Source organism: Argiope bruennichi, chromosome 5 (genome assembly GCF_947563725.1).
Source record: "Argiope bruennichi chromosome 5, qqArgBrue1.1, whole genome shotgun sequence".
In the NCBI taxonomy this organism is placed as follows: Eukaryota; Metazoa; Arthropoda; class Arachnida; order Araneae; family Araneidae; genus Argiope; species Argiope bruennichi.
The window spans coordinates 30,998,507-31,025,557 of NC_079155.1; the positions used below are offsets into that span (position 1 = coordinate 30,998,507).

A 27,051-nucleotide genomic window follows, 5' to 3' on the forward strand; every position below is an offset into this window, starting at 1 on the left:
TGACCATCATGCACAAACACATTAACACAAAAAACCTTCGTTTTAAAAAACCGGTTTTTATTTAATAAAGTGAGTAATATGAAGTTAATAAAATTATGATCCAATTAATCAAAACATCATATCTTCGTTGTTCAGGAAAATGTCACTACGGCCAAAAAATTTGGTTTTGACATATATAGTTCATCGTCATCTCCATTTAATTCTTTACAGTATGGTATAACTCGTTCGATCCTTTAATTTTCCATCGCTGAATAGCAGATATCCGTATTTTACTAAATCATTTTTTTTATAACAAGTTAAAAATTTAAATTTGCCTATTTCGCAACTACTGTTTTGGAATTTGCGATTTTTACATGAATGACCACAGTAACTGCCTTTTATGATGTTGTATTACAGAATTGAGGGTTCTATGTCTTGAAATGTTAAAATGTATTTTCATGTCCAAAAAGAAAGGCAAAGTAGAATTGACTTTTGCTTCAAATTTCCTCAAAAGATCAGTTATCCCTTGTTCCATACCATCAAGGATTGAGAATCTTATAAAGCATATATATTGCTAACATTTCCCTTTAGGAAACATGTTCTATATCTTCTTAATATTGTACTGTATGAAATGCTATTTTAGATGCATTAAAATAAATAGATCTTTTTAGCACGAAATGCTCAACATCATTTTTACGATACCTTCATGGGGATATCTCACGATATTTTGTGCTAATAGGAGAAAATAATTACAGTTCCCCATTCAAATTTTGGTACTGATTACTTAAAAAATTTAAAAAAACATTTTAAATTTATTATTTAAAAAAAAGGTTGGGAATTACTGCAAAGAGATCTTGCATAGCCGATATTAAATTCCCAATCTCCCAATAATTTCAGTAAGTTTGACTAGTCTTTCAAGTTAAGTACTAATTTGTAACAATAATTTGTCATTTTTATATTTCACCAGGTGATTTCCAGCCACCAAATGCTCTTTCTAATTCGATTGCGCAGGCTAGTGTAAGGGGGTCGTTATTAGCACGTCCCACAATCTGGATGCCAACCGGTAGCCCTTGTTTGGTGAAACCCATCGGACAGTGGGTAGCGGGCATACCGAGAATGTTAAATATTGACGTGTAGCAGAAGCTCGGTAATATTAGGGCGATTTCGGAATGATAGGGGGCTGTTACAGCTGAGGTCGGCATCAGGAGCACTGAATTTTCATCCAGGAGGTCATTGAACTCTGTGGTCCAGTCTTCCAACATCTTTTGGTAATATGCAGTCCTGTCTTTTCTGTACCACAAGGGAAAATATGCTAGGTTCAAAGTAGCAAGAGATGATACGCATAAAACTGATTTTCCAATGAAAGCTTTCAGGAAATCTATCTTTTCGTTGAAACCCAATTTTTCATCTCCGAGAAATATATTCTTCACGCTCGTCACGCATCGGAGTAGTGTGTTAACAACGCACCTGTTTGAGTCGTACAGGGAGGGCATCTTCACCTCTTGAACCGCTATGTTGTAGCGTTTTTCGAAATGGGATACAGCCTGAAAATAACAATGGTTATTTTTAAAATTAGCAATAAAAATTTATAGAATATTAGAATATTTGATAATTTCAATGCATTCGAATGCAATGAAAGCCTAATGCTATTTAAAACTTAAGTGTCTGGCTAATATATTTCAAAATGCTCGTTATCAGTTACGGCAAAGTAATTTTATTGTCAGATTCCGCATATTAAACTGCGCAGATAATGAACAAAATTTTTCTGCTTTTATTTTCAATGGTAGAAGAAAATCAAGCGATTTAGTATTTGATTAGAAGGGTCTAAATTTCATTGAAGCAATGAAATTTATTGTTTTAAGTTTTGAAAAATACTATTTTTCACAAATTGCCAAAATTCGAGAAAAATTTTCATGTTAGTTAAACTAGCACTATTAAAAAGATAATTTCCAAAATTTGAAAGCAATTAAATCTGAAAGTAATCAAATTTTGGAATAATAATTTGGTAAGTTATTACGAAAGAAACACAAAAATTACTCTTAATTTTTGATTAATTAAAATTTTAATTAAAGGTATACATTTATAATTCATACGTACATTCAAAGGTATACATTGAGGTATACATTTATAATTCATATGTACATTTAGGCAAATTGAACATCTCTGAGTCAAATATTCTCTCCTGGTGAGCCCCAGAACATACAGACGTTCTTCATCAACAAAAGAAATTCATGTTACTGTAATTCAATAACTGGTTATTAATATTCTTGGTTCGAAATATTATTTTCGAATTATGATTTTATTCGTTTGATAAATGTCAAATTAATAAATCAGTGGTTAATTGGACATTTTTCTGGTAGCAAGTCTGAAGCAATTATAATATAATTTTAAAAGATTACGAATTATGTATCAAATATAACAAAATTTAATTAATTCGTGATGAGCATACAAGATCGGCTCAAAAATTATTTAACTTAATTTTCTTCCGGGAAATTAATCTATAGAAAAGTTAATGTTAAACAAAAGGATATAATATCATTTCAATGACAGAAAAAAATTCTGAATAACTCTGAAATATTAATTTTAGTTTAAATTGTCTTACTTTTTCTAAAGCATTTGCAATGTTTTTATTTACTGGTGGTACCATGGGACTTATAATTTCCTTTAAGAAATACACTTTTATCTTTCTGAAATCAACCTGGAAAAGAAATAACTTATTAAAATATTTGGCACAGATATCAATATTATGTTGCATTCTTATCGATAGAATTCAAAGTTTACAAGCAATTTTCAATATGCCAAATCCTTATCGAACCAATTTAGAATTTATGAAGCAGATTTAATATAATTTTGTATTAAAATTTGTTTGTTGTTGAAAAGTAATTATTTAGTTGTAAATTTATTTGTGCCGTACACTTAATTTGTGCTTCTCGTACAGATACTTAAGATAATTAAGCTGTTATTATAGTTCGATTAAAAATTTAATTACTACGGAAAACAAAAATATATTAACTTTTAGGTGAGTGCACTTGGTAAATTCTGAGCGATTCCATATAGAAACTTCAAAAATTGATGGAAAACATCAAATTGAGAGATCAAAATCATTAGTAATAATAATTTTAAGCAAAATATTAAAGAATTTAAAATATAAATAAATAAGGAATATATATATAAATAAAAAGAATTTATAATAAAAAATATTTTTATCAAATTTACATCAATTTTTTTCCTTTCAAAATCCCCGTCAAAGATACTTTTCTTATCTATATTTTTTTCCTCATTATTATTATTATTTTGTTACGCAGAGAAATCGCTATTAAAACGGGATTAGTTTTCCGGATAATTGTATAACCAATTAAGAAATGGTGATTAAAAATTCCGCAATCGAAATTGTTTTATTGAATTAACGGTTAAAGTGAAATAAAACGGACGATATTAATAAATGATAGGTCAGCCTTATTTTAGTATTTCAAACAGGAATTAACAACTAATAATTTTTTAAATAATTGATTTTAGCATGAATATGCGTAGCTATATGCTGCACTCACGGTGCGAAGAATTTCAAATTCCTAGTTTATCTTCAGATCAGTAACTGATTTTGATAATATGAAGTTATATGCCCACAACTTAAATGACTCATTTCCTCTTTTCCGTGTGAAAAAGTAATACTCGCTTCTATGTTTACATGTTTATTCGGCTATGTTTATTGGATAGATTTTGAGATGATCTAGAGTTTTGAAGCATGGGAGTGTTGCTTTTTACGCATCTGCGAAGATATGACATTGCTTTTGGTTACAATACTCAAACATCGAAACATCTGATTTGATAACATCTAAATCGATGCCATTGTAGTAGCAAAGCGACCCATCAGGTACGAAAATACTAAAAAAATAGCGGGCCACCAAAAGACAAAAACCGCTAATTGGCAGCCGGCGTGTTCATTTTTAAGTAAAAAAAAATGGGACACAAATAAAAATGGAATAGAATAATAACGGAAAAAAGAAAAACTGTAAAAATGCGAACATAAAATCGTACAGAACGTCAGGCGAACATAATAACACCTTTAATTATTGATAGATAATCGCCGCCCAGTTCTTTAGTCAAGAGTTTCTCAACTTAGAATGGCAGTGTTTCTGATAAATTAGTATTTAAAAAGGGTTTTCCATTTCATTTCCATCAAGTCAAAAGGCCATTATTTACTTTGAATATTCCGAAGATCATGTTCTTTGATAATGTGTAGAATAGTGCCTAAATCCTTCCCACAAAAACACTTATCATCTCTACCGTAACTGTGGATATATGAGCCTTAAAAATGCCAAGACAGTGATAATTTTATAAAACTAAAATTTTCATTGCATTCTTTTGACTCGCATTATCAACTGACCATTGACATTTTCCGTTCATCTGTGTACTGCGGATTCCTGCTATGTATTTTTCAATGAATTCATCATCTTCGTATTGCGTTTAGTTTTAATATCAATATTCGATTTATTGAAAGCTATGTCAATTTTATTTTTTTAAATAATTTTTACTAGAGAGTCTGCTCCCACCCCACCCCTCTTGAAATCGCATATGTGCTTTTATCCAAAAAGATTTCAATTTTATAATGATGCCTTTCAATCAATTGTTTGGTATTATTATTAAATTCCTTTTTTTTCATAGAGATAACTGCTATGCATAAGAACCGATCCCGAATCAGATATAATTTTGACTTCTTTTATCTTATAGCGCAAAGTACAGCCTTCATAATTATAACTATCCCCACTGTGAAAACACTGCAATAACCATTCAATCTAAATATTTAATGATCAATTTTCTGCTTGTATTAGTAAATTTTAAAGACACATCCAATTCTTTTTTTTTGTTTATTTGTTTAGATATATCTGTATAAACAGAATTAAGAAAATTTTCATTTTCAAAACAATTCTACTTGATTTCGATATATTCCATGGTTTTGTATATTCCTCGTAATTAGAATTCAAATTTGCAAAATCATCAGAAAACTGGGTTTTTTTTCATTTATTAATTTTGCCATTCGCCTTTCTTCTTTAATCTTTATGTCAATTTAAATGCACCCACTGAGTACTTGTATAGCTTCATTTGTACTATGCTAATGACTTAAATTGTTCAAATTCAGTTCCTTATCTTGTGAGTACCACAGCAAATTTTATGTGGAAATTCGGCGTCAAATAGCCAGCAAAATAGCTCTCAAAATAATATTTTCGCAACATTCAACAAAAATGCCAAATTTACTTTAAAGATCTATATGTCGTAACTATCATTTATCACTGCCATATAAGAAATTCACTACGTTACTCAATGTCTTTTTTTTTTTTTTTTTTTTTTTTTTGCGGAAGAAGGGGAACAAGACCTTCACTGAATAGTTTGAGTGAGCTTCGAAGAGATTACTCCCACTGGTTTATTCTGAAGATAACATCTTTTTTTCTTCTAACGAAATACAAAAGTAGGTTACACAAAACTTTAAAACAAATGCCAAGTATCTCAATTAATATTCGTTTTTTTCTGATAATCTTTTGCATGCAGTTATTTTTGAATATTCCCATTTTTATTTTAAAATTGCTTGTTTGAAATTTTAGAAAATGCAGACGTGCATCTTATAAAAAAGCAGACTCGTAAAATTCTCTAATTTTAATATTTTATTCATCAGTTTGATTATAACATTAAAGAAGTGCAAGAAGAAAGATGGGTAATGAAAAGATGAAGCTTTTGTCATTTTCATGAAATGATTGCTAACTTTACCTTTTTGTCAAAGTTTAATGTTTTTCCGCTCGTTGACGAAAGAACCTTCATACCGATGATGAGGTCCTCCGCGTATCTACACATGGGTCCAGTTGATATATGCTTATAGATCTCAATCTCAGAAGACTTTAGAGGTTGATCTGGTTTCTCGGGAGGAAAACAGCCTCCATTAGGTACCAGACCTAGAAAACAGTATAAAGATAAGTAAAGACTGTTATAGTTTTTTTTCCCTCCAAAAATTTAATATTTATATCTAATTTTTCATTAAACATTTCTAACAAAAGGAATTCTGTCAAGCATTCTTATAACTAGAAATTTTAATCGAAATATTTATGTCAGAAATAATAATTTTGAGCTAATTACTTCCAGTACAATAAAACAAGATACTTTTATTGAATTGCACATTAAAGTAAGATGAAAAGAATTGTGTGTTTTTTCATGTCGTTACACCGAAGAAAAGTTTCGCAAAGAATGAATGCAAGTGTTTGATATTTGCCGTTCCGTATGGAGTTTAGAAATAGCGAATTCTCATTCACTGCAAAGTAGATAAAAATACACGAACTACTTCAATATGCAGGTTTTTATTTCCTAATCATTAACCGTAACATTAACACACAATCTATAATGCAGTTTTTAATTATAGTAATTCGGTGTATATGCTTATCATGAGTTTATTACAGAGTGAAAAAGTACTAACTTTAATTCTTTCATTTTGTTTATGGTTAAGCGTCTTGAAAATAAATTTTAAAAGTAAAAAAAAAAGACTTTTAAGAATAAAAGAAATTTAAAAAAAGATTAGATCTTTAAAAAAAATCACTTTATCTATTAAAACATCTTTTAAGTGTTTTTTACGTGACTTCTCAGCAGATGATACTTGAAGGTCTGTTGGATGCATTGGTGGCAATTGCATAATTTTTTGATCCAGTTGCCGCAAAATTTCTGTGCTTGAGCACGAAACGAAAATATGGAATGGGGTGACCTTCCTCAAATATTTATTATTATTATTATTATTATTTAGGGAAGATAAATTTCAATAAAGATTAAAAATTCGGGTATCAATGTAGGACTTTACTTTCCAATTATAGAAAAAAAATACATTAGAGTTAACTTCATAAAAAAAAGCAGTGGGTTCTAACAAAACTCTCTAGATATTCTCTAAAAAGGCGCTTTTCTTTTCTCCCCGCATAAAATTACGGACCCTGGGACCGGCCGCGAAAATCTTGATAGGCTTCGGAGAACAATAGATGCAAAATATTGATGTTTGGCGAGAATTTAGCATTTTTACTGAATCAATCGTGTGATCCTTGTCAAATGTTTTTGGTGATTACTCACTGGCATTTAGTAATAGGTACCTGAAAATCGAATTTGCTTTTTATACATATCATTTAGATTTGATTGAAATTAAATTATGACACAGAACTGCAACCATAGTCACAAAATCACATGCCAGATTTCATATATTTCAATGTGTTTTTGAATTATCGCGTTACACGCTTGTGAAAGTACACAACAATAAGACGGTCAACTCTTTGTTAAATTTGGCGCAAAATTTAATATGTCTATACTATAGATGTTAAATCTGGGTATTAAATTTTATGAGCCTAGCTTATGAGATAACTTATATTCGGAACAACCGGACAGACTGACTTCCCCTGAGTAAATTGCAATTGATAGAAATTTACAAATTTAGTATAGACACCGTATACTAAATTTCCTTAATCGAGCGTAAAGCATTTTTTAGTTATCTTTATCACAGACAGACGTATTGCCAAAAATGTTATTTTGGAATCAAGGTGGTTTCAAACGTGGAGAATCGTCAGAATCTCGAGTTCGAATTTTTTGACTTTTATAATACTTTATTTATACTTCTTATACAAGCGAGCAAAAAGAAAAAAAAAATGTTGAAAGATAAGAATGAATAGATTCAAGAGTAACTGCATTCGAAAAATTCCAAATTATTATCATCTGAAACTTCGGATTGCTTTTTTGCTCGAGACAGCAGATTTGGGATTTAAATATATGTATATGTTTGCTGCCCAGTTTTCTGAAAGAGTTTTTCTGTTATCCAGTATCACGATCAAAATTATATTTTCAGCATAGGGAAATGAAACATATTCGTTCAAAAGGTTAATGGTTTTTAGCCATTTTTCGAAAAGGTAATGAGTTGTTGCGATGACTTCAAACAAATGGTATTGGTTCTGTATATTTCCTATTTTTAAAATCTAACAATTGTGGCATGGGCATTTATTTCTACATTAAATTTTTGAACAATCTAAGTACTTATTTTGTTATTGGTAATGCTCTGAACGTGGGAGTTCTTTGCAGAAGGCATTGAAAAACTTGTGGTACGTCTCAACAAAGGTGTAAATAACAGAGGTAATACCGTCGAAAAATAGATTTTGCATGCAATTTGAAGATACAAATAAAGTTACTGTAAATTTAGATCTTGTTTTATTTTCTTAAGCAGTACAACTGACCTTAGTGTTTTAGAAAAATTTTGCTTTCAAAATTGGTTATTTATACCTCTTGTAGGTTTGTGTGTAAAAATTCCCGTGAAATGAGCTGGTATTCTCAAGCTGCCCACTAGATCGTTACCGATTCCGAGTACCGATCCACCAGCAGCTAACAAAGCAGATTCCCCACCTAAAATGAAGAAATATTGAAATAAATTAATTTAGAAAGCACAACTTTTAAAATTATGAACTTTCATTACAAATAAATGAATGTTTTGCTCTAGGTATTCGCGTATTTTTATCTAATCAAGCGCAAATATACTTCACGCATGTGAAATATTTGTACATTAATAGTAGCTTCAAATTAACAAAAAAATAGAATAATTGGCTTCTTAGAACAGTCGAACATGCATAGGAAACAATTTAATGGCACATACCACTGCTACCTCCGCTTGTTCTGTTCGTATCGTAAGGATTGCAGGTTGACCCGTGCAGTTTATTTCTAGCACTGATACCCATTAGTAGTTCAGGTACATTCGTGGATGTAATCAAAATGGCGCCGGCCCTTTTCAGTAATGCAACCGAAGGTGCATCTTGAGTGGCTATTACATTTTCGAAAGCTTTGTATCCAGCTGTGCATCGGAGTCCTGAAAACGAGAAGAAAAAAACATTTTGGAGTGAAACAATAAGTATTACACAAGTTCACACACACGCAAAATAATTGGTTCCAAAGGAAACAACACAATCACAGTTTTTTCATGCTTGGTTTTTTTTTCGGATTTTAAGTATTTTTGGGGGTAATTTCGAAAATGGAAAAAAAAGTTTCTCTATTTGTTCTTGTTTTTTCTGTTACAGTACAGCTGAATTATTAAAGATTTAAAGAGTTAAGAAACAAGATATTCCACGAGCGGATGAATGACTTGAAAAAGAAAGGTATTCGGAAGGAACTTTACAAGCAAAATTCAGTCAAGAATGCTAAACAAAAGAAGCTGCCAGTGTGGAACAGCACAAAATGTTTCATAGTAGATATCCGTTCATCATGGAACCTGTTGTGCTGTAACTTCAGAAATCGCAAGATAGCACATTCCACAGTTACCCGAAATGAATATTGGATAAAGTTCAGTAAATGGCGTGAAATACAGTTTTAAAGTCTTAAATATTTCTTGGATTATCAATGCTTACTAGACGTTTCATAGCAGAAAGTTGCACGAATTAAGGTCAGGGAACTGGGAGGTTACAGATTACAGAAGTGTAGGCCCCCTCAGGGGCTCACCTATCATAGGTGAGTACGGTTGTCCCAATCCCGAGGTACCCAGGGATCTTTACTCCCTTTCAGTTCTCTCTCCCCTACGCCTTCTGCTGTCTGCTTGGTCCGTCTATCCCTCGACGGCAAGCGAGGGAGCTCGCTATGAAAAGCTTTTGCCGCTCTGTTTGCTTCTTGCTTCTCATGGACAGCCAAATACCCCACGTGCGTGGCGACCCATTAGACGGGTGGTGCACTGATGGTCCCCTGTGCATCAGTCGGCTGGTAACTAGCCACCTGAGTGGTTGATCTGCTAGGGATCAAGCGAAGGGGTCACCTTCTGGGGCTCTACGTTAGGGGTGGTAGACGTTCCTGGAAGTGGCCCTTAGCGTATAGGTTCCGGCTACCTCCAGGGTGGATACTGAGGCTGGGAATTCCCAGAGCCAACAATTGCCTTCCCTTGTTGGGCTCCGTGGTGGGCGGTGCCGTCGGGGCCCGAATTTGAATTCCTCCTTGTATGGATTTTCTTTTCTAGCGTCACTGAAGCAACATCAAACTCTCGTTATTTTATCATGCATACAGATGAAACGTTTCATTCACTTTCTCCGCTCCTTGTCCATAAATTGATCCTGTATACTATTGGAGAAGTATCGGATATTTAAAAGATGCGTTATGGCGATCTACTTATTCAAACGAAATCCAAAAAATAGGCAGATACTATTAGTAAGCTAACTACTTTAGGCTCATGGCCAGTAAAAATATATCTCCATAAGACATTAAATTTTTCACAGCCGGTAATCTCGGAACAATCTCTTGTACAGCACTCTGATGCAGAATTAGTGGAAGAATTACGATCCCAGGGGGTCTGTGCCGCTTGTCGCATTCACGTTCGACGGGATGGACGATTAATTCCCACAAAGCATGTTGTTGTCACTTTTGAGACACCTGTTCTCCCAAAATTTATATGTGCTGGATATTTACGTTGTAACATTCGTCCATACATACCTAATACTCTGAGATGTTATCAGTGTCAGAGGTATGGACACACCCGACAAAAAATGTTGTGGTAAAATGGTTTGTGCCAAATGTTCCTCATTGGATCATGATACCAATGCATGTGATTCTGAAACATTGAAATGCCCTAACTGCGCATGCGATGATGCAGCATCGTATAAATTTTGTCCTAAATGGCAAATGGAGAAAGAAATTCTGGCCATTAAAATTAAAAATAACATATCCTTTAAAGAAGCCCGCCAAATAGTTAATGATAGAACACCCAAGTCCGGTATATCGTATTCCTCTCTTTTAAAATCTAAACCGGAAAACACAAATGTCAGTTCAACTCAAACCGAAGAATTATTAACGAAGGTCGTTTGCCCTCCCCTCAAAAAATTACAACCTTTACAAACCAATACAATACCGACGAAAAAAATATCAACTAAATCTGCCTGTTATGTGTCTAAACTTGCAACGCCTGAAGATGCAACTTCCAGTCTTACATCGTCTGTTGTAGTTACTGCCTCACATACAGACTATGAAGCTTTTAATAATAATAAACTGACAAAAGAACTTCGAAAAAAATTAAAATCTGCTGATGTTAGCAATCCACCTACTTCCGAGAACTTCTATCTATTAATCCATCCTCATCTGAACTATCTGAAATGGATATGGAGTCTACGCAGCTCGGCGATATTACTAAAGGCAAAGGTAAGAAAAAATCACTACTTAAACGTTAACTTTTATGGCCACACTATTTTCATTGAACAGTCGTGGCTTTCGCAATAAATTGCACCAAATTAAGGACTTTATTAACAGTTATCACCCTGTCTGCATGGTATTTCCAGAGACATACTTAAAATCAAGTGACCCTGCAAAAATTAAACGTTATAGTTTGATTCGAAGAGACGGTAACTCTGATAGAGCCTCAGGTGGTGGTGTTCTTCTCGTCTCTCATAATGATCAGTCATCTGCAGTTACACTTCACACACAACTGCAAGCTGTCGCGGTCCGTATTGCGATTCCGCGTTTAATTACAGTTTGTTCTCTTTACTTGCCTCCTAATTCCGCCATTGATAAACATGAACTTGATAGATTAATTGCTGAATTGCCAGCACCATTCATAATAATAGGTGATTTTAATGCTCGTAGTCCTGTTTGGGGTAGTAATGGCACGAATCCTCGAGGAAGGCAAATTGAGGAATTTATTTCTGATCACTCTCTTTGTCTTTTGAATAATGGTGACCATACCCATTTCCATTTGGGTAGCAAAACTTTCCATTGTTTGGATCTTGCTCTCTGCTCGGCGCCTATTGCTCCCTTTTTCACTTTTCGAGTAGGGAATGACTTGTGTGAAAGTGATCATTTATCGATTTTCCTCGCTCAAGTTAATACACCTGTCACAGTTCCGCAACGACCTGAGCGTTATCTTTTTGATAAAGATGATTGGAGGAGTTTCGCTAGCAAAGCCAAAATATCAAAGGATATGGTGGAACACCCAGACCTTGATGTTGTTTTTAATAACGTGACTTCTTTAATACTCAGAGCGGTAGATGAATCTATTCCGAAATCTAGTACTGCTTTCCCTAAATTTCGGAACCCCTGGTGGAATAGCCAATGCACAGAAACGCGCAGGAATCAACAAATTGCATGCAATAAGTTCCGAAGACGGCCCTCTACGACAAATTTTATTTTATTTCAAAGAGCAAAAGCTATAGCTAGACGTACTCGACGTCAAGCTCAACGGAGCTCCTGAATTAAACTTACATCTAATATTAATTCTTCTGTGTCAGTGACAGACATGTGGAATCTAATAAAAAAGGCGTGTGGAATTTATTCTGAATATCCTATATCATATTTAAAAGTAAATGATCGGGAAATTTGCGACTTACAGGAAATGAACAATATTTTAGCAGACACATTTTCATCTGTATGCGCAGCACATAATTATACAGAACCATTTCTGTCATATAAGTTCAAAACAGAAAAAATTCCCCTTCGATTCCGCACAAAAAAGATTCTTGCATATAATGTTGATCTAACTATAGAAGAATTACGTAAATCATTATCCACAACTAAGGAAACTTCATTAGGTCCTGATGGCATCACTTATTCCATGATCTGACATTTGTCAGATGACTGTCTTGGTAATATTCTATATATATTTAATAGAATATGGAAAGAGCATTATTTTCCATCGAAATGGAAATATGCCACCGTCATTCCAATATTGAAGCCTAATAAACATCCTTTAAATCCTCTCAATTACCGTCCAATTGCATTGACAAGCTGCATGTGCAAACTTCTTAAAAAGATTGTGAATGCACGTTTGGCCTATATCTTGGAAAAAAACGGATGCATTTCACCATTTCAGAGCGGTTTCCGCAAAGGTCATTGTACAACAGATAATTTGGTTTTATTAGAAAGTGCCATTCGTACAGCCTTTCTCAGGCGCCACCATCTAGTCTCAATTTTTTTCGATATAGAGAAGGCTTATGATACAGCATGGCGATATGGGATTTTGAAAGACCTCTTTGAGCTTGATTTTCGAGAACATTTACCTATTTTTATACAAAAGTTTTTAGAACAACGTTATTTTAGATTTAAATTGGGAAATATTCTGATGTTTACTGTCAAGAAGAGGGTGTTCCTCAGGGCTGTAACACTATTTATTTTAAAAATTAATAATATATTATCAGTTTTACCTTCTTGCATACAAAGATCACTTTATGTGGACGATCCTCAGATCTCTTGTTCTGGTACAGATATGAGAATTATTGAAAGACAGCTGCAAACAGCAATTAATAATATGATAGCTTGGACAAATAAAAATGGTTTTACTTTTTCTGCTCAGAAAACTTTTGGTGTTCATTTCTGTAGAAGATTGTTACACCCAGATCCGGAATTATTTTTTCAAGACACACCTTTAATCCTGCAGAATGAATGCAAATTCCTTGGTGTAATTTTTGACAAAAAATTGACTTTCCTTCCCCATATTACATATTTGAGGAAAACTTGTCTGAAAATTGCAATATGAAATATACCTGCAAAACATTTTGGATATAATATCACTGAATTATTTCTCTTAATTAAGGGGCAAATTATAAATTCTAAACATAGCATTTAACCTCATATCAATATTCATTTTTATACCTCATTGGATTCATGCCTATTGCTAATTATTCATTTATAGTTTAAAATTGAATATCAGCTCTTATAATAAATTATAATTTTTTTACTCACTAAATTATTTTTATTTTTACTGTATCTTTAATTTTTTATTTCTGGTATAAGAAATATAGAGAAAATATTGTAATCGTCAAAAAATTCGAACTCAAGGTTTCGATGAAATTCTACATTGAAACTCGTAAACGCTTTCAGCTAGATGGATGAATGGTTTTTATACCGAATTTATGGATTTCTTCCTAGTTTTGAGCGAAATCTATTTTGAGGAATTCCATCTGTCCAAATGTAAGTAAACACGATAATTACAAGAAGAAGAAAGCTAGATGGATAAAATTTGGTACCCAGATTTATCACTTGGATTGTAGATCCAATCAAATTTTCAATCCTATCCATCAAGGCTGACTATTCGCCGATCTGTACTTCCGCATGCGAAAGCGAAGTAACTCATAAATGCAATGGCTTACATCATGGAAATTTGGCATGTTATCTCGTGACTATAACTGTAGTTCCTTGTCAGATTTTGGCGACACTCTGTCTGAGAAAAGACAATATCCACAATACGTACACTCGCGATTTATTCGGTAAAAATGTTAGATTCTTACCAATGATATGTATTGCATAAATATTGTTCAGCGAATGCCAATATTCACTTCCTAACTCGAGGTTAACAATTTTATGAGTAAGGAGGAGAGTAACACGTTTATTAAGACTATACGAAAAAATTTGAGAGAGACCACCCCCGTTGATTTAGTCATTTAATTTATTTATTTTGCTGTATTTTCTTTATGTATTATTCTTAACGTATTTTCTTTTATTTAACATTCTCAATAAACGTAAAAATTGTAGCAAATATTTTAACAGCAATATTATATGAAGCACTATTTATATGAAAGTATTAAAAGCTATTCCTATAAAACATGTAACAGTACACGATACAAAAAGAAAGTTCTCCCGACTGTTTATTTTTGTTCCAATGACTCGTTTACATATCTTAAATTGCAAAAAAAAAAAAGCACTTTTTTATTGTTTTTTAGTATACCGGGTGCGGCATAAATTCGTGCGAATTTCAAAAAATCACAATAAAAAAAGTAATGCTCGAAAAAAATTGCGGTTTGCGGGAATATGTTCAGAGAACCTTTAGATTTTGTTATTTCCATTAAAAATGTATTTAATAATGACTGATAGATGTCGCTCACACGTCTTACCGAGAAGGTTTATGCAAATCAGCATAACTATAAAACACAAGGCTGGAAATGGATCTGTCATTCGACGCCAGAAGCATGCTATCGCTACCGGATCGAGCATAAGTGGTTAAACTGTTCTATAAGAACGGTGAACCCGCGACTAAAGCATTGCGACAGTTACGGACGGTGAAAGGAATTAAGGCGAAGAAAAATCCAATTTCATTGAATGGGTCCGCCGTTTTGAGGAAATGGGAAGATTAGAGGATCGTCCACGAAGTGGCAGATCATCCGTCAGCGCTGACCGCTTCCCTGTTATCCAAAGGGTCATGAGAAATGTGGCAGCCGAGACTTCAACGGGGAGTTGCAGTGCTCGTGAAGCAGGTAAAGTAATAGGAATTCCGGAAAGGTCGATCCGATGCATTCTGAACGAAATCTTGAAACTGCATCCGTACGAGATAGAGGTATTTCACCAGTTGTTGCCAGCAGATTGCGAGAAAAGACAACATGGGTGCAACATGGGAGTTGGCACAAATGGAACGTGATCCAGAATGGTTACTGAACATTATGTAGACAGATGAATCCCACTTTTCATTGCATGGTGACGTCAATACGCAAAACAGTCGTATCTGGTCGACATCAAACCCTCGTGCGTACACGACCAAATCACTATATTCTCCGCATGTGACTGTTTCGTGCGGTTTGACTGCGTCCTTCATTCTAGGCCTTTTATTTTTTGAAGAGCGTTGTCCTGTATCCGGTTGGAAAACCTGTTCCGTCAATGCAGAACGCTATCTTAGGCTTTTGCGTGACCACGTTATGCCTGCTTTGCAGCAAAGACGCGCATTATCTTACGTCGCCTTCATGCAGGATGATGCCCCACCCCACGTTGCAAGTTCCGTTAAGACGTTCCTCCTAGACACATTCACTGAGGACAGAGTGATAAGCCGAGGATGTAAGAATGAGTGACCCTCACGATCGCCAGATCTTGATCCAGCGGACTTTTGGTTGTGGGGATACCTAAAGTCTCGTGTCTACCGGAGCTCTCCTGCCACTTTCATGGAACTGAGAGATGCCATTCGATTGGTCGTTGGTGGCGTCGATGCCGTTATCTTGCAAGCCTCACATTCTTTATACCTTGTGGTGGCGGTCATGTTGAGCATCTTTTGCTTTAAAATAAAATGTACTATAATGTTACTGTGCTCTGCTTTCCTGATTTGCATAAAGTGTCTGGGTATGACGTGTGAGCGCCATCTATTGGTCATTTTCTAAATAAAATTTTTTAATGGAAATAACAAAATCCAAAGGCTCTCTGAACATATTCCCGCAAACCTCAATTTTTTTTCGAGCATTACTTTTTTCATTATGATTTTTAGAAGTTTGCACGAATTTATGTCTCACCCGGTACTTACCTTTAGCCATGAGTATGATTTTCATAGAAAAGGGCACCCCTAAAAGGGGCTTTTCTTTGCTTAAATATTCACTCGAATAACTTGCTGAAGATATTAGAGAATCTACTTCTCTCGCTTTTTTTAAAGCATCCTCAAAACAGTGATCTACTGTTGCGTTGATGTACGGTTCCACTTCTAGAATTCTGTCTATGTAGGCCTGAACAACTTCTTCGCTTTTAAGCTGGAAAAAGGATATTTCAAAATAGTTTGTTTTCAAATAAAAGAAAATGAGACTCTAAGAGAAATCTTACTAATAAAACGAGGATATCGGTATATTTTTTGCTCAAAACTAGCTGAAATTAGTTATTGCCTTCTAAAAAAATTATATTAAAAGTTTTTAGTAAATAGAAGTATTCACAAGAAAATAACAAATGTGTAAATGTATTGCAATAATTTGTCATGTTCTAGACAGAATATAAATTATTTTATTAAAAAAGAAAAGAAAAGTTTTAAAAAAAAGTTTTAAAAAAGTAATTTAGTAATTTAAAAAAAATGATTATTTGCATTATTAGAAATAATTCGTTCTCCAACCCCCCTTAAAAGTTTAGAGTAAAAGCTTGAATTGTAAAAAAGGTAAATCAAAATTAGGCACTTTTAAAAGTTCTAAAACACGTATCTTTTACTTATTTGCATACATAGATAGATTTGAATCAAATATTTTAAAGTTTCATTATGTTCCAAATTTAATTTCCTTTTCTATAATCAAGAAGACGTATTTTTACGAGAGAAAAAAACAATTTGAGTGGTAGGTATAATTTCGAATAACATAATTAATTACATTTTTAAAAAGGAAAATTCCTCTATTATTAAAAAAAATCGAATGAAATATAACAAAATAATGATAGATATTTAATAGTTTTTCCTGTTGGTGTCATTATCTTGATTATATAAATATAATTAGATATTGAAGAGGTGAGGGAACCGTGAGGATAGAACCTGGGACCTTTGGGTTAGCAGTCCAGTAACATTCCGATTTTGCCAAAACAGCTGTTCGGGCACAAGCGCTGTTACTGGCTTATATGCGATTCACCACAGTACTCTCCCTCCAGTGAGGCGAAGGGGAGACGAGCGATATGGCGTTGAGTCGTGATATATTGAGTAGCTGTTGTCTTAATAGGCCTGTACCCTGTTAGAATAGCGCCAAGCGTAATGACGAGCGTTTTGTGGGTGTTAATGCGCCAAGTGTGTCTGGCGACTTTGGGTTGCTGCGTCACGTGAGTATGACGACTTTAGTTGCGGGTAGATGGCGCCACAACAGCTGTACGAAGGTTGAAGGTTCAGCGTCCGAGGTCACCAATGAGGAGGATTGATTAATCCATAATGTTATTTGCTATAATCTGACTCCATGTAAGGGTTTAGAAGCAATCACTCTTCGGTTATATCAAAAATATATCTTTATTAGACACACAACAACATCACACGCTCTGTCCCTCGGAGCTACTCTGGTTATGTTTTTCCCCGCTGCCCGAGAGGCGGGAAACTGAGTCATGCTGCGCATTCAAGGCCAATTTATGATTAATGGAGATGAAACGCATATCAAACTTTTGGCGCGCTTTCTCTGAGAGAATTAGAACGATCGCTACAATATTGATTTCCTCAGAGCCAATAATGCTCTGTTTCTATCTGACGTCATAATGTTGTTAATTTTATATTTCCACAGAATGAAATCCCTTGCTGTGGAAATACAATATTAAATCAATACCAATTTATTATTTTGTCCTCGAGTTGCTCCGTAACGGTAAGTTAATGAAATTAAATGAATTGCTCTACATGAAGGATATCTCTGTACTTCTGTTTCTACTCATAGCAACTTGAAGATAAAGACAAACAGAAATATAAATAGTAATAAAAATATAACATAAGCTAAAACACATGATAATATGTGAAATGTTTACTTCACAAATATTTGTGTTTCTACATGACACTTCTTAAAGTTAAACCACAATTCATTAGTGCAATTACCTTTCCTTCTCGAATTTCTTGTGCCAGTTTTGTAGCAGATTTCAGTAAGAGTGGATTTTTAACAGGTGGCACAATTTTGCCTTTGGTTCCAAGCTTTATTGACAATACAAAACGCCATATGTGACGCAAAGTACTAAACAAAATATGAAAAAACCAGTACCAGAATGTTTTCTTCATCGTCGCAAACTATCTAGAATGAAATTATCAAGTTAAACATTAAAAATAGTGAAAAAAAACCAACAATATGAAGATGCATACTATCAAGACTTTGGTGTGTCTTTTTTACTTTCTCTTATACGTAATATAGTGAAAGTAAAATAATAGTTAAAAAATTTGAATTCGACATTTTTACAAACCTTCATGTTTTAGTCCTCTCTGAGATCAAAAAACACATTTTTGAAATCTGTCCATTTGTCTGTGACAAAGATAACTCAAAAATCATTTGACCTAGACGATTGATATTTGGTATATGATATTTACACCAAATGTGCAGATTTCTGTAACATTTTGAGTAAAATCTGTTCAGATGAAGTCAATCTGTCTGGCTGTTCGAATATAAGTTAAAACTATAACTACAAAATGAAGAGAGTCAGATAAATTTCAATACACAGTGTTGACATCTATAATGTATACACCTGTCAAATTTTGAGCCAAATCCAATAAAGGATCGACAGTCTGTCGGTCTGTATTTCCAGAAATAAGTAAACGTGATATTTCAAAACCTCAATGACTTAAATATATCAAATTCGGTACGAAAAATTGCAATTTTGTGTGTAAAATTTTTGTTTCAATCTGTTGAGAAAAACACGTCTAAATCACAGATTAGATTTTTCAGATATTATTAAAATCCTTTGACGTGCAGTTGTTTCTGATCGAAACCAAAGGCTCTTAAATAATATTTGAGCTTTAATAATTGCTTTTAACTTTAATAACTTTAATAATGGATATTTGATTGATAATAAATGAATCTGTAGATCTCTTTAATTTACATTTGTAGTTAAGGGCTATATATAATAGGACAAAAATGTAACTTTTTTACATGTCTAATCAATTGGTTGAAATTCAAAGAAAAAATTACCGATATTTGCAATTATTACGGTAAAATTACCCATTTGACATGAAAGAAAATGGAAACTTCTTTATTTACTGACGCCTTCAAATTCTTTGAATTTCATTGCAGCTCCGAAATCTTTTTCAAAAAATTTTGTTAAAATTATTTTTAAAAAATTGTCAAACATTTTATGGCTATTAAATTGGTATAATGAAAAGATAATCCTTGCAGTTTTAAATAAATAAGAACCAGTTTTGTTCTTCAATATTTTTAGATGTTGCAATGAAAAAGCTAAGTCGTACTCTTGGCCCTAGTTGGCGCTACTGGAAAAACAAGAGGCGCTCACTTGGCTTAAATCGCTGGCCGATAACTGTCAGCGAGCTTGTAAACTGCCATAAGTTACAACAACACACAAAACAAGATGAAAAATCGTCAAAATTTTGCTTTCTTTTTAATTGATTGAAATTTCAAAGGAAAAATGCCTCAGGGTATATTTGGGACGAATATAGTAACTGCAAGTGTACTGTTCTATCTTGTAGGACACAGACACATGCACACATATTAAGACAAACACTTGACTTTGTTAGAAAAAAAGATTTCACTTCTACTAAAATTATTGCTGTTATTTTGTCGGTGAGTTTGAATAGTGAATAATAAATGTTAAAAATGGTACAAAGAAGGAAAGACTCAGAAATTTACATCACAATTTAAACATATTCTTAAATCTAAAAAATATCGAAAAATTATTCAAAAATAAATATAAATATTCATTTTTTATAATGTTTAGAATATTCCATTTCTTTTTAAAACTATGCAAAAAAATGTCAATCGTTTAATTTTAGTAACAATTGTTATTCATTTTTTCATGGCCATTTTTTTTTATCAAAATAAAGCATTCGAAATCTTATCGAATATAAAAATACAAGAAAGAAAAGAAAATTAATCTGCGTCTCATTTCAAAGTTTAGAATTTTCAATAACTTTTTTTTACAAAGTTGCTTTTTATATTATTAATTTTAGTAACAATTGTTATTCATTTTTTTTTATCAAAATAGATCACTCGAAATCTTATCGAACATAAAGATGTAAGAAAGAATTTTCGATAATACTTATTCACAGAGTTTCTTTTTATATCAAAGTTTGCAGAAAATATCAATTTCTCACATGCCATTTTTAATTTTATTTTCTTTAAGCTGGATTCGATCATATAGCTTACTTTTTCACAAGTACTTTAATTTATTTCTATACCTAATTAACAAGGGCAATAAAACACATTTTGAGCAAAAATGTAGTGGAAGACACAGTTGCAAAAAACATGAATCAATTTTAGAAAATTAAAATAAAAAATTTAAACCAAATCATTATTAATATCTTTTAGAAACACCATAAAATAAGAAATCAAAATTTCAACTCTGAACAAGAGTTATTCATTATTAGGTATAAAAACATCTCCACAATGTTTCTCTTCCTCACTCCTAGATTACTTCTGTTTAAAAATCTGGCAATCATTCAATTCATTTGGTTAAATTAAATCTTTTCAGGAAGCAAGTTGCCATCATTAAGAATTTTAATATATTAATAATTAATTAAAATAGCATGGTAAATTTATAAAATTCATTAAAACAAGAGAATCAGAAGATTAATTTTTTTTTTTTTTTCAAGAATATACAAAACCATCGGGATTGGTCTCGTAAAGACTTTTTCGCATACTCTCACATAAAGGTGTTTTCCTAGAATACGCCTTGCTAACTTTTACGGCTTTAAACAATTATAAACATTTTAAAGTAAAATAACAATTCCTGCTTAATGTATGGGTGAGCGTTGGACAATTTTTTCATCCATTTTTGAGGATATTAATTTTTTTTATTGACTTCATTCTTAAATTCACAGTTCTTTTACAAATGGACGGGATGGTGACACATTTTTAGTATGTAAACTATACTGAAAGTTTGAGGGCCATTTCCTCGAAATGGGTTGGCTATTGCGCTTTAATATTTTAAGAAATGAACATTCTAAAGACAAACTGCCATTTTATTAAATTCCGTCCCAAAATTAATTTTAAACCCCGTGCCCTCTCCTTATTAGTAAGATATGATAGATGAAATGCTTAAAATATAAAAGAAAAGTAATTTCATTCGAACATCCATAGTGATTGTTGAGGGATTTGGTGTGTCCACTCAGAGAAATTCAGACGGTGACACCAACCGGGACTCTTACCAAAACACCAAGCGTGAGCAGGTGGGACTCTCCAAAGTGAACTCGACTCCATCTTTTTGATAGAGATTTTAAAATAAGTTAGTATTCCATCACCATGAAATATGTCAGCTGAGGCAGCATACAAAATATACAAAGAGAAAGTATAGTAATTTTCAATAAATTAGAACTGGAAAATTTTATTGAATCTTCACGTTTCATATCTTCCTGAGTATGATAAGCATATTTTTGGCATATTTACAGTCTGTAGAGGAACACGATAACTTTAAAAGCCTTGAGTTAAGCGGATTAAATTCGATATATGATCTTTACTCGAAATAAATCTTTTTGATATAGTCTCTGTTACAGAAATTTTGATATAGCCTCTTTAGCTGTCCGAATACAAATGTAAACTATAACTTCAAAACAAAAAACGCCACGTGAATAAAATTGAATACACTGATTCTTCATCTAAACCATGGCTGTGAAACCGAATCTGAAGAAGGGCTGACTGTTTGTCTATCTGCATTTTTGCTTGAATGCAAACGTGATATCTCAAAAATGCAACATTTTAGATGTGTGAAATTTGATACACAGCATCTGAAATGTTTTAATAAATTTTGAGTCGAATTTATCATAGAGTCGACTATCTGTCGGTTTGTACGTTTGCGTGAATGTAAAAGTGGCAATTGAAAAACACAAAGATTTAAATAAATGAAGTTTACTATGTGATCTAATTGTTATAACAGTCTCTGTATGAAATTTTGATCTAAATTGGGTGTCAAACAAGCGTTCATTCAGTACACTCGCCTTACTTCAGTATACTTGGAAACACAAAATTCACACAACCTGAACTCTAAAAATAAAAATCTCAGCACTCTTAAAGTCTATAGCCTGCTATAATTTCATGCGAAGAAAGGGGATGGATATGAATTTTATTGGAATATATTAGAATTTTCTGGAAGAGCACTTCCATTGGCTTTTATTGTTATTCTACTCTTACTAAACAGAATGACGGTAAAAATTTTCACTTAACTTAAAAATAATTATGAATTTTGTATAGATTTTAAAATACGGTTGGGTTAATTATTGGGTTAATATAATCATCTTTATTTTAAAGTTTTGATTTCGTCTACCAATTTGTATTCAGCAGTATAATTTAATTTGTGTTAAAACTATCTTTAATAACAAATCATTTTTAATATTAAAAATTTCTATATGATTAAGTCTCTCTATCAAATTATCAATTCTCTATTATCTCTTAAATACAATAAAGAGCGTGTCTTCTAAGTAGATAAAAGTGAGAATGTGAGTGAGAAACTTTCGTTCGCAGTAACTAAGTGTCAAATTTTTTGAAAACATTTTAGCACACCTAGTCTTCTCTAAATGAGAATCATACCTCTCAACTGGCCAAAGAAACAATGCGTAATGTTGATCAAAGGTATAACATGGCACAGTTCGCATTGTAGCTCCGTTAACTTATCTTTTGATAAAAAATTAAAAAAGAACGGAATTTGTATTAAATAAGATTATTAATCTGTCTATAATATAAATAAACTAATATCATTTCTTAAAAGATTTAAAAAAGGCTATGAGACAAAGAATCAACTTTACTTACTTTCTACAGCTGAAATCAGAGTATTATTTTATTCAGCACAGGCCAATTTCTTTTTCAAATAATAACTAACTAAATTAAGCTTTTGGTGAATACTCTTTGCATTAAATACAACAACTTTCAAATTTTGTTACTATTTGGCAGTATTGATATAAGTGTTCCGAGTGCATTAATTGAATCGCTCAACGGAATTATTATTCTTCCTTGCTTTCTTCATTCATTTTTGTGTTGCTATAAACTTTAAATATACAATTATAAGGATTTTATCTTCATTGTTATCATAATTCTTTGTCGATTATTATCAAGTATGAACGAAAGTTCCTTCCTGATATAAAGCTGATAATACAGAAAAAAGAAGAAAGAACATGTTACTGGCATTAATGCATAATGAAAATTCTAATTTTAACTCTCCTTTTTTCCGGCTTATTTACACGTGCGGAGATGGCGCTTTTAGATGAATAAAATTCGAAATTATGTATGTTTAAAAATTCTGAAATAAATTTTTTTTAAATGTAAATTTTTTATTGCCAGAAATGCAAAAGAATTGAGCAGAGATGACGCTTCTCTGATATTATATACAAGGGGTGTTCAAATGAAAAGGTACGAAACGACACTGTGGTCATAAATGAAGACTTTATTCAAAGTATACATCATAGGCCTGGGCAAAATGATCCCATTGATTAATCTTGTTCTCAGAATTGCTGTAGCTTTGACGAGACCCAGACCTTCAGAGCGTCCTTTAGTTCGCCTTCCCAGTTGAAGCGCTTCCCTTTGAGATTTTTTTTAGGGGGCCAAACACATGAAAATCGCAGGGCGACATGTCCAGATTGCAGGGCGGATGGTCAAGCTGCTCCCCACTTGAACTTGGCTAGTTCCACATGTGTGTCCTTGGAGACGTGTGGACGCGCGTTATCATGGAGCAGAACCACACCCTCAGTGAGTAGCCCCGGGTTTTTTTTCCTTGATGTACCTGCGTAGTCTTCGGAGTGTCTCACAGTACACATCGGGGTTAATGGTTTTTCTGTGCTTGAGGAATTTAACAAGTTTCGGACCTTGGACGGCGCTCTTTATAAGAGCCTCTGCTCTCTCCTGCGCATGCTCCGATATACGCCGGAGACTCCAACCCCATCCCTAGATTTCTCGCTACGTTCTCCAATAGCGGCATTAGCAAATATGTTTACGGTTACGTTGTTACGACGTTTCGTACCTTTTCATTTGAACACCCCTTGTATATATATTCCTTTTCCTATACTTTTGAAGACAGAAAAATAAATCAAATCAGGCAAACAAGTGTTTAGGTAGAACGAAGAAATTTATACCGAAGAATTTTCAATAGCTGCAATTGTTTCAAAGTTAGAGTCTGAAAAGTGATTTTTTGGGGCTTTAACTTCATCTATTTTTAGTTTTGAAAAAAATAAAATAAAGAGACACACGTTTTATTTCATTGTATTCAAGGTTTTTAAATAAAAACATTACATAAAAATGATGAGCCTATAAAAATTCCAGAAACTGTATGTGCCCTAGTTTTATTTAATTTATTTTATGTTAATACTAGCCACCTTTTCTGACTAGCTGGTACCCCAGGATTATTATTAGCCAAACTTTTCAATTAAATACTTTATATAATAGTGTTACGAAATTTCCGGGGTTAGTTTGGATAGTGGAAGTTATATGGTATGGAAAACGTTCAATCAGCAGTAGAAAATGAATCAACGACGTTTATTTACACGAAGACACACAGGACAGCACAAAGACAACAACTATGTACAGCACAGAAGACGATTATCTTCAGCCGAGATGTGCAGCATACAACAAGACTCTACTGCAAACAGTAGCGCACAGCTTAGTTCAGCACTAGCTTGACTCCGTCGCTGCTCCGCTTATCCCTGGAAGACCAGTTCTTCACCGTCGATTCCGACTACTCTCGCCTACTCTTCTTTGTCGCTTCCGACGACGACTGGTTCACGACTACTGAATTGTTGAGAGGGATTACGGCTCATTGGGGCCGCAGGGCCCCTCCAACCGTAAATCTAAAAGTGGTTAACTTTGGAGTGATGAAACTGACCTTATTAATTACAATGCATCATACATGGGTTATTTTAGTTTGGAAGTATTGTTTTCTTGTGTGTGGGAAGGAAAAAAAAAAAGGGTGTGAGTGTATTAGTTTGTCTGCAATTTAAATTGCAAGGGCACAGCGGGGTCTGCGTTTGTTGGAGGTGTCGTTTATATCATATGTCGGCAGGTTGTTTAGCGTGGAGTTATCTATATTTATTATGTTTCCATAGAAGTTTTGGGCTTGTTTGAGGATGAATTGTTTGATTGGGGGGATGTTCAGAGCTTTTATGATTTCCGCATTTCTGATGAACCATCTGGCCCTGGCTATCATCCTTAATGTTTTGTTTTCCAGTGCGACTATTTTTTGCAAGTTTGTTTTCGCCGTATCAGCCCATATCGGGCATGCGTAAGTAAGTATTGGTCTAAGATATGCTAGGTAGATAAGGACTTTATTGTTTGTTGAGAGACCAGAATTTCTGCAAATTAGTGGATATTGGATTCTGAAAGCTAAGTTAAATTTTTCTCTTGTTTTATTTATGTGCGTTTTGTAGTTTAAGTTTTTGTCTAGTATTATTCCTAGGTATTTGACCTCGTTTTGCCAGCTGATTTCAGTGTTGTAAATTTGAATTTTGGGCCAGTTATTGTTTTTCTTGAAGAATAATATTACCTCTGTTTTATCCACGTTGAGTTTTATTTTCCAGCGGGTTAGCCATTTTTCGAGATTTTTAATGTAGTTTTGTAGGGGGATGATTGCTTGCTGGGGTTTTTTGCCTTGGCAGAGAATTGCAGTGTCGTCTGCATAGAGACTTATCATGATGTCTTTTTGTTGGGGTATGTCATTCAGATATAGTAAGAATGAATATGACAGGCGTCAGAATTCCGCCTTGGGGTACCCCAGCTCTGAGTTTTCTTTTGGTTGAGTCAGTCTGGTTGACTTTGATTATGTCGACTATGGTTTTGGAGAAATTCTAAGCAATTAATTTATGTATTAGGCCTGGGATCCAAACTTTATCAAATGCTTTTGCTATGTCTAGGAATATGGCTGCTGTTGGTTTCTTGTTTTTCCTGCCTTCATGAAGGAATTCGATCATGCGGAGTAATTGATGAGTGGTGGAGAGTTTCACCGTGAATCCAAATTGCTGTGTGATTGAGATGCCATGTTCTTTATCGTAGATTAGGTATCTTGTGAGGATTAGTTTTTCAGTTAGTTTGCTGAGGGTTGGAAGTAGGGAATTTAGTCTGTAGTTGACAGGCAGTGAAGGGTCTTTTCCAGGTTTAAGTATTGGAATAATTCTCGCTATTTTCCAGCATTTGGGGAAGTATCTGAGCTTTAAGATTTTGCTTAATAATAGGGCTAGTTTGATAATGATGTTGTCAGGTAGTTTTTTGAGCATCTTGTTGGTTATTGCGTCGGGACCTGGAGCTTTATTAATTTTTTTCTTGATGAATTGTACTATTTCTGATGGCATTATTTTGGAGTAATTTGTGTCGAGGTTCTTAAGCTCGTATGCTGCTATTGATCTAGCAATGCTGCTAATGTCGCAACCGTTAAATAGTGCTCTGAATTCATTAATCACATATTTAATATCTTCAAGTTCAGATACGTTATCCTTGGGGAAATATACTAGAGCCTGGACATTGTTTTCTGTATCTTCGGGAGTCATTTTTTCTGGCGGAGGTAGTTCGGCTTGAAATGGTTCATTATTTGCTATTTTTGCATATGAGATATTTGGGTTTACATAGCTGTTTTTGGTAAGTGTTTTAGTAAATCTTTGGGGCTTGGGGAATTTTTCACAACCACGGTATGAAGCATAATGCTCTTTTCCGCAATTTATACAAACAGGTTTTTCTGGTGGCGTAGTGCACTGGTCTTTGTGGTGTTCACCACCGCAATTTATACATCTTGGTCTCATGTGGCAGGACGCTG

At 33.5% G+C, this 27,051-nt stretch overlaps 1 protein-coding gene across 1 annotated transcript; it reads right to left on the reverse strand.

Annotated features, from left to right (window-relative positions):
• On the reverse strand, positions 1–23,295 carry LOC129969039 (fatty-acid amide hydrolase 2-B-like). Its single transcript, XM_056083439.1, has 8 exons — positions 23,073–23,295; positions 18,212–18,401; positions 16,211–16,430; positions 8,630–8,839; positions 8,263–8,382; positions 5,740–5,921; positions 2,582–2,677; positions 1–1,523 (listed from the first exon to the last, which is right to left on the reverse strand). The coding sequence occupies exons 2-8, from the start codon at positions 18,386–18,388 to the stop codon at positions 933–935; spliced, it is 1,596 nt and encodes a 531-aa protein (XP_055939414.1). The 5' UTR covers positions 18,389–18,401; positions 23,073–23,295; the 3' UTR covers positions 1–932.
• Positions 23,296–27,051: the final 3,756 nt, after the last annotated feature.